The 9,086-nt window shown below is 36.6% G+C and overlaps 1 protein-coding gene across 1 annotated transcript; it reads left to right on the top strand.

Annotated features, from left to right (window-relative positions):
• The first annotated feature begins 769 nt into the window (after nucleotides 1-769).
• On the top strand, nucleotides 770-7,662 carry asah1b (N-acylsphingosine amidohydrolase (acid ceramidase) 1b). Its single transcript, XM_042485849.1, has 14 exons — nucleotides 770-910; nucleotides 1,036-1,082; nucleotides 2,274-2,364; nucleotides 2,444-2,530; nucleotides 2,637-2,715; nucleotides 2,803-2,877; nucleotides 3,527-3,572; nucleotides 3,673-3,817; nucleotides 3,946-4,000; nucleotides 4,085-4,166; nucleotides 4,933-5,064; nucleotides 5,459-5,582; nucleotides 6,822-6,878; nucleotides 6,954-7,662. Exons 1-14 carry the CDS (start codon nucleotides 842-844, stop codon nucleotides 7,041-7,043), a joined length of 1,179 nt encoding a protein of 392 aa, XP_042341783.1. The 5' UTR covers nucleotides 770-841; the 3' UTR covers nucleotides 7,044-7,662.
• The last annotated feature ends 1,424 nt before the right edge of the window (nucleotides 7,663-9,086 follow it).

The following is a 9,086-nucleotide window of genomic DNA, read 5'->3' as shown; positions in this document are numbered from 1 at the left end:
AAGAACTCAGACATCTGAACTGTGAGATGTAAGTCCACAAGTAGACACAATTTATCAGTAAAAGATCACAAGCCAAATAGATGATCACTGGTTTTAATACGTTACAACGTACGGTATTTAATATAATATATAATAATCATGTTTTATGTCCAATGTTTGTCTTGTCAGAAAAGTAACCAGCAACTAAGGCTGTCAAATTGTATTTATTTATTTTACCGTTATTTTCCCTCTGAGATCAAACATCTTTATTTTTTATTTATTTATTTATTTTTTGAGCGACACCAGGCGGGGTAATATCACAGTATATTAAAATACAACACAACATTATATACAAGTATGTGAATAGGCGTCTGTTTACACACGTGGTTATGTAGCGTCTGATATGTCATTAAACATATTATTGCAACACATATATAAAGTTACTCTGAAGCAAACCGGCGAGAGACAAATACATTCAGGCAGATTTTATTTAAGAGCTGAAGGAGGAAACCATATCCAAACGAGCGGTCATGTTATTTATTTTCACTTCCGCATGGAAACAACCACTGCACATCAATTTCGAGGGGTGTTTTATTTCACTTCGTTACTCTTTTTGTTTAAGCTTCCCACTCTCATGGTTTTCAAAAAATATATATATATATTGTGTTTTGAAGCGGTGTAAAACACGCAAAAATGTACTCGTTTGTTTTCACAAGAGGCGTTTTTTGTCCCTTTTAAGAGCTTCCGGGTTCCCTCGCTTGTATAAAAGTCCGGTCACTGTCACGGGGTAAACAGCAGCAGCTTCCGCAGTAAACTTCATCACTGACAGCTGCCGCACCGGTTTGAGTGAAATCCTCCAAAAATGGGTCACTGTGTTTTCTTCATTTTAGCGGCTTTATTTTCTGTCGTAACGACACAGTTTATTCCACCGGTGAGCCTCATTTCTGCCTTATCTTTGCGCTGTGTAACCGCTTTATTTTGACAAATTTCGAGAGTGTTATCTAACTGTGTCAACATCACTGCTGTTTTCACCGTTTTATTTGTGTTTATTTGCAGTATACAGAAGACTGTCGGGCGGGGATGTACCCACCAAACGGCCCCACGTAAGTAACATTAGTCTGTAAAGTTTGGTGTGTTTGGTGTTTTATCTTTGTTAGCACCGACACTTGTGTAAGTCACTGATTTGTTTTGTAACTGAACTCTGATAACCTCACTGGATACACATTGTTTGATTGATTGTTTTCGAAACCAGATATTACAATGCCTTTGCTGCAAAAAAAAGATCAGATAAGATGCATGTTCATTATTAACCCTTTGAAACATAAGCAAATTGGCTCGATTTCTTTCAAAAAAAGAAGAACATGGGAAGAAGGTGATGAACAATTTAGGATGAAATAATCCAAAAATTAGACATGAATTAGTTATCAAGTTACCAAAAAACCCAAGAAAGTCATCAAAAAAGAAAAGGACATTAAAACAAAAAAGCAAATCAGGAAATGACCTGATAAAAATGTGTAGAAAACACCAATAATGATGAAACATAGTTTGAAATACATAATTAGAAAAATTAAAAATATTTTTCCTGACATTTTTCCAAATCTACATAATTTTGAAGAAAATCTACATAATTTAATATAAAGAGATGTATCAGAAGATAAGTGAAAGATGTGAGAGGCATATTTTGTTTATTCTGTAGGATGTTGTAAAAAACTCAAAATCACATTTCCAGCAACACTTGAAGGCAGAACACCTTTTTAAGTGCATTGGTCTATTAACTCCACGGTCAGTTTTAAGAAGTTAAAATAGGGCTTCAGCATTTACTTTAATTATTGATCAACCTCTTGCTCATTTTTTGACTTATCCATTCATTGGTCAGTGTATAGATTGCCAATAATTAGTGCAAAAGACCTTCAATGAGCCCCAAATACACAGAATTTACTGTGATATAAAACAGAGAAAAGCAAGAAAATGGCTCATCGGAGAAGCTTAGGCCAGAAAATGTGGGGGATTTTTGTTTGAGGAATAGTTAAAATTAGTTTAACAAATATATATAACACATCTATATTTGTTAAACTAATATATCTTTCGTTTTCCCACTTAGATTTGACTCAACTGTAATTTACTTTTCAGATAGAAATGTCCTGCATTTCTTCAGCTACTCCAGAGGCATGACATCTCAAGTGAATCCAAAACAGATGAATAGAGATCACGTCTAGTCAGTGATGTTGTGAATGTGATGTTATCATTTGCATTGTTATGCGTCAGTCGTTTTACAGCTTTTCCTTTCTAATCAGGTTCAGAGGGGCTGTCAGCTGGTACACAGTGGACCTCGACTTACCGCCCAGCAAGAGATGGACAGCTGTGATTACTGACAAAAAAGCTGAGGTAAGAACGCTGCCAAGTACTTTGAATTAGTCTCCCGGAAGTATTTGTTTTTTATTACTCATGATCTCTTTGTTTTCAGCTGATCGACATGATTCAGGCCATCAAAGACTTGGCAAATGCGTTTGTTCCCAGCGGAAGGCTGATCGAGCTGGTTGACGTAATGCTGGTGAGTGTTACTTCTCTCTTTCTTATGTTTTTGTTCTGCACAGCTGCCATATTTTATAGTCATGAAAGGCTTTATGACTGCAGTGAGTTTTTCTAATGTTCTGCAGCCGCTGATGGCGAACACGCTCCCACACCCTTTCGGTGATGAAATCAAAGGAATTGCAGCTGTTTCAGGGGTTCCTCTTGGTAAGAAAACACAAACGACCAATTAACTGTTTTTTAGAAATGTCCCTTTATTGACCTCTGTTGTTTTTCTTTATTTTTATAACCTAGGTGAAGTCGTCTTGTTCAACATCTTCTATGAGGTGTTCACTGTGTGCACATCAGTTGTTGCAGAGGACAGTAAGGGTGAGTCATCATCCAAAGTCAGATTGACTGAACGAATACTTCATCCCCCAAATGACTATTTGTATATCAGTTACTCACCCCTGACAAAAGCCTTGATGGGCCATGTTTAACAACTTTTGAACTATATAAAAACATCGATTTACAAACTCTCACGCAGCTTGTGTACTTGAATTCGAGTCTAGTTTATCCAGTCGTATGCTCGGTACTTCCCAAGTGAAACTTGTTGCTCTTTAAAAACAGACTTCATTGACAAAAAGAGTAATTTTACCTCGCTGAACACGGGAGCTGCTGGTCTGCCGCTGCCCTGATTGGAAGTTAAGTGTTATTTTGTGACTCTGGTGAATCAGAATTAATCCTTTAAAACAACACAGTCACACTATAACACAAACGAACTGAGCAGCAGAAGACCAGAAACTCCTGTTCAACCTCCCTCTCGGGAAAGGGCTGACTATTGTGGAAGTACCAAGCATACGACTGAATACATGAAACTTGGATTATTCTCTCTCAAACGAGTTGTTTCTTTCTGTATTTAATGTAACAGGCTGAGTAATGGATACACAAAATGGTCATTTGTAGGGTGAAGTATTCCTTTAATTTAAATAATTCTACATCAGTACTGATGTTGCTTTTGGGTCGTGCATTCTTACAGGTAACCTCATTCATGGTAGAAATCTGGATTTTGGATTATTTATGGGGTAAGAGTCATCCCCTAAGTCACAAATTTTTAAGGTTGATAGTTTTGACTCACATCTGGTAAAATTACATCTCACGAGACGGCCTTGTCCCTCTTCACAGCTGGGATGTGAAAAACAAGTCATGGATCATTAGTGATAAGCTGAAGCCTCTGGTGGTCAACTTGGACTTCAAGAGAAATAACCAGACTCTCTTTAAGTCGACAAACTTCGCTGGATATGTTGGCATGCTGACCGGCATCAAGCCTGTAAGTCATTTAGTATTTTAACTTGATTCAATCAGCATAAAACATCATATAAAATCTGTATACTTCTTACACAGCTCTGGATATAAGAAAGATTAAAAAGATTTTTCTTTTTCCCCTCATACATGTAGAAAATATTCACTCTGACTATGAATGAGCGCTTCAGCCTTGATGGAGGATACATTGGTGAGTGATAAACAGTTTTTCCTCAGTAATATTTCTATAGGCATTAGAGATGATGTGTCATCATGTATATCTGTTCACATGCAGGAATCCTGGAGTGGATCCTGGGACAGAGAGACGGGATGTGGATGAGCTTCCTCACTCGCTCTGTCCTCGAAAATGCAAACAGGTGAGCTTCTTTCATATTTAACGGTACATTGCTAGTTTTTATCCTCTAGTGTCTCTGTATTATTTGTATCTCGTGTTCCAGGTTCATGCATATGGGGACAAAAAAAAAAGCGCATCACAAGCTTAGTAATCATTTGATGTCCATTTTTTGGAGGACAATAATGCATATCTGTGTCTGATGTGCTGTAAAATGTTTCGGTGCAAAAGTACAGAAGAAAAAGAAGGCCATAAGCTAATGTACAGAGTGCAGGTTTAAAAAAATGAGAAAGAATAGGCTTTGCAAGTACTTTTTTATTACAATGAAAGCTCCACAGAGTCCGTTTGCATCCTGAAAAATAAAATGCTGTAATCAGTTCTGAGGAAAGTTTATTTTTATTGCACAGCTCAACAACAAAGAAATTCAGATGGTTTACAAAATACGTAAAATTTGCTTTAAAGAAGAAACACAAGTTTAAGTGAAATGACTAAATAATTGGATTTAAAAGAGTGAAATAAAATGGAAGATTTCAAAAAAGCTCAATCTGAATAAAGCAAATTAATTAGGAGAATAAAGACTATAGTGCAACACATGAGCTGTGTAGTCCCACTTAATAAAAGACAGAAGAAAACAGAAAAGTTTTAGACAAAGTTTTACAAGAACTAAGAGTTAAAGCAGAATTCAATTGTTTTTTTTTTAATCCAAATTTGCATGAAAACTGAACGCTGCCTCGCCATGTCAGGCCACGATGTCTCTGTACCAACAATGAGTCTTATCCCATTCTCACCAGCTACGAGGAAGCCAAAACCCGCCTGGCTCAGACAAAGCTGCTGGCTCCAGCTTACTTCATCCTCGGAGGAAACCAGACAGGCCAGGGCTGCATCATCACCCGGTCCAGAGAACTCAGTATTGATGTCCTGGAGTAAGCACTGGAGCATATTCTGCTTTTTCAGAGCATTATGTGTCAACAATTCAGTTCCTGAATTTAGAAATGTCTGTGGTTTACTTTATAAATGCTTAATCTCATCTTGTATGTTTGAATGAAAAATATCGACTGACACAAACCCACTAAATGACAGTGAAATGTAGCAGTGGTTTATTTTGGGCCTGACTGACATTTATGTGTGCGTCTTTTGTGTCTGCTCTTTTGTACTAGTGTCACAATGATGCAGCATTTCTCGTGTTTTTCTTGTGTAACATCATTTGGCCAACAAGGAACTGATGACAGCTTTGGTTTCAGATCACCTGATTCTAATCCACAAATCTGTTGCTTAGCTGGATGGCACATGTTGAGGTTTTTAATTACTGTATTTCAGGATTGACCTCAAGCTGGGCCGGTGGTATGTTCTGGAGACAAACTATGATCACTGGAAGGAGCCTTTGTTTCTGGATGATCGCAGAACTCCTGCCATGAAGTGCATGAACCTGACCGCACAAACGGTGAGTACCCTGCACACCAAGCATTCAGGTCTTTACTCGAGTAAAAGTAGCAATACCACAGAGTAAAAATATTCCTTATTCTTGAATTTCACTAATTTTACAGTGTTGTCTATATTTGGGAAAGAACAGTTCTCTTGGAGGACTCTCCTCCACTCTCGCTGTGCTCAAAAACTGTCTACTCACTCACTCACTATTCTCTGTATGGTGTGTATTAAATGGTGAACTATATAGGGAATTACTGAACGAGATTTCAGACAATGTGCTGGAACTTTCTGGACGTCATTGCGTCAGTATATGTGCCCAACGTTCATGTGACGCAGCAAGCATATAAACAAAATAAGCACTCAGGAGCACAGATGAACGGAGGTTATAGCAATGTTGCACGTTAAGTTTTCTGTTCAAGCCCAAATAACTTGAGCCATACGAGCTGGCAACCTGTCATTTATTATGCACAGGTCACATGATAAAAATCCTTTTAACGCTTTGCTACAGTAATGGCTAATGTGCCATGTCATTAACTAGACTACCATATAAAGCAGCTCTGTCACTTTCTTGATATTTATACTGTATATTTACTCAAAGCATCCTATAGTTTTAGCATTTTTTTGTGTTTGCAAATTCTGTACTGTCTTTGTAATATTTTATATAATTTATATGCAGTGTGCACTGCATGTGAACTGAAATACCAATAAAATTGCACATAAGTATTAGCACAAAAATATACTTATCACAGTTAAAGTACTACTGTACAAGATGGCCCATTCAAGGACAATACATTTTATTTTTGTATTTTAACTATTGACACATTATTATGTAAGCATCACTTATGTAGCGGGTAGGTTGAGCTAAATTTAATTACTTAACTGCAGTGTGCCGTATACTATAATAATCCATCAGACTGTAATGATTGGTTATTGTTAAATATTACTATGTTTTGTTTAAATCTGAATATGTAAACGGTAACTAGGTAGCAACAGCTGTCAAAATAAAATGGAGTACAGGCTACAATAACTTGCCTCTGTGTAGTGGAAGTGTAAAGTAGCATAAAATGGAAAAACTAAAGTAAAGTAGAAAGACCAGTTCTTTTACAGAACCGGACAGATTTCTGATTAGAAGAGGTATTTGTTATTAGATGCAGTCAAAGCTCAGTCATGTGATTTTAGGTCTGAAGTAGACGGAGGAGTTATGTTCTTATTTGTCAAAGTGGTATGACGCCTTCAGTCTGTCTCTTTTCTATAGAATATCTCACTGAAGACCATGTATGATGTCCTCTCAACCAAACCAGTGCTTAACAAGGTGAGTCAGTTTTCATTTATTAATTTAAAACGTTAGGTCAGCGTAAATAACTTTTCCTCACTGGGTTTCTCACAGTTGACGACATACACAACACTGATGCAAGTGTCAGAGGGAACACTGGAGTCGTATATCCGTGACTGCCCAAACCCCTGCATGCCCTGGTGACACGCCAATCACTAATACCTGATCACTTTGTAAATGCCGATCTATGCGGAGAAACCGTGATGGAGATGAGCTCAGCTGATTTTGGGAACAGAAGTTGACGCTGATTCTACAAGTGTTTGCACAGCTACCAAATCACCCGAACCAAAGTTTGTCTCGTTTTCTTTTTTTCTTTTTTGTTTATCATGCTAGTCCGGCATTGATGAAAATACTAAATCCCACTTTTTTTCTGTGAATCAAGCATGTAAATGCCTCTGTTTTTTTAATTGTAATAATAATATTCTGTTATTTGCAAAATGGTTCTCAATATAGGCATACGCACCCCTGAGAGGAATCCGTGTGTTTAATTCAGTTGGTGCAAAATATTGTTCCATTTTGTTAAATTTCTCGAACCCAGCCCACACTCACCGTATTGTGCCTCCACACTGTATGGTTATTAGTTGTTGTTGTTGTTGTTGTTGTTGTTGTTGTTGTTGTTTTTGTCAATTTTAATCCAGGTTGCAAGTTGCTTGCAGGTACTCCTTTATCGTATGCCAACTAACCATTTCACTCAAATGTACCTCACAGCCCACCCCTTTCTTTTTTGTTTTGAAAGATAGTTAATAAAATTTCCCAAATTTAACGTTCTTACTGTGTTTCTGGTTTCGTACAAAATAGCGTAAAAATGTATAGCATGTTATCCAGAACAACATAAAAAAAACAAAGGATAGCATTTCATTAAACATAGAGTGAAAAACACATAGTATAGCATGTCTCCTGAAATAACAAACACATTTTCACACCAAACAGCACAAAGAAAAACTATAGCCGGTCTTTCATCATGCTGCAAAAAATCCATAGAATGACATGTTTTCCAATATTGCTCAAAAAAGTCAAAGTAAAGCATGTCTTTCAAAATAGCTAGAAAAAGCCATCAGAAAACATCATATTATTATACCATGGTGACCAAAACAACATAAAAAAAAATCATAGTATACTATGACGTCTAAAATGGCATGAAAAATTTCATAGTACAGTACAGAATGTCATTAAAACGTCAAAAATGTCCTCCAAATCAACATGAAAACATGTTCAACATCGTCCAAATAGGCATAAATGCGCCATAGTATAGTAACGCGTCGAAAATGGCTTAAAATTGTCATAGAAGCTACATAGCATAGTATGTACTCCAAAGTGGTATAAAAACTGTCATAGTATAGTGTGTCGTCCAAAACAACATGAAAATGTTCTAGCAGTGTATTTAACCCAAAACCCCTTTAAAATGTCATGTATCATCCAAAATGTCATGAAAAATTTCATAGTATAGTATGTTGTCCAGAATACCATTAAAACGTCCTAGTGTAGTATGTCAGCAAGAACGGCATTAAAAACATCGTAGTATAGTAAGTCTTCCAAACTGGCATGAAAATATAATATATTTTTTTTGACATGCTATTTAATGATGTTTTTTGAAAAGCCATATTATGGTGTTTTTGTAAATTTTTGGCAGCATTCTATGCCATAGCGTGTCTCAGCACACTATTTTATGCCGTTTTCAGGTGTTTCCACCTGTTTTGGGGACATGACATTTTATGCCATTTTTTCACCATTTCTATAGCCTTGCTTTTTTGGTCATTTTTTCGACACGCTATATTATGTTGTTTTTGACCATACTTTCTTGTTTTAATTCTACAGCGTGTTTTAGCACATTATTATATGTTTTTTGAGTTGTTTCCAGCTGTTTTCAGCTGTTTTTGGGACATGTCATATTTTGCCATACTATAGCCTTGCTTTTTTGGTCATTTTTTCGACATGCAATATTACGTAGTTTTGGGTTGTTTTTGCACGTTTTTATGCTATGGCGTGTCTCAGCACGCTATTTTATGCTGGTTTGAGGTCTTTTCAGCAGTTTTTGGGACATGTCAAATTTTGACATTTTTGCCATACTATAGCCTTGCTTCTTTGGTCATTTTTTCAACATGCTATATAATGTTGTTTTGGGGTGATTTTGCATGTTTTAATGCTATGGCATGTCTTAGTACGCTATTTTATTCTTAACTGAGGTGT

The sequence above is a fragment of the Plectropomus leopardus genome, chromosome 4 (genome assembly GCF_008729295.1).
Source record: "Plectropomus leopardus isolate mb chromosome 4, YSFRI_Pleo_2.0, whole genome shotgun sequence".
NCBI lineage: Eukaryota > Metazoa > Chordata > Actinopteri > Perciformes > Serranidae > Plectropomus > Plectropomus leopardus.
The sequence above is the reverse complement of the archived record's forward strand: the minus strand, read 5'-3'. Positions and strand labels throughout refer to the sequence as shown.

What these genes read in the sequence shown, in the direction of transcription:
- asah1b (XM_042485849.1), top strand. Translation starts at nt 842, where the DNA reads ATGGGTCACTGTGTTTTCTTCATTTTAGCGGCTTTATTTTCTGTCGTA. An exon ending in TGTTTCAGGGGTTCCTCTTG is followed by an intron (nt 2,716 to 2,802) that starts GTAAGAAAACAC and finishes TTTATAACCTAG; the next exon opens with GTGAAGTCGTCTTGTTCAAC. An exon ending in TGAACCTGACCGCACAAACG is followed by an intron (nt 5,583 to 6,821) that starts GTGAGTACCCTG and finishes TCTTTTCTATAG; the next exon opens with AATATCTCACTGAAGACCAT.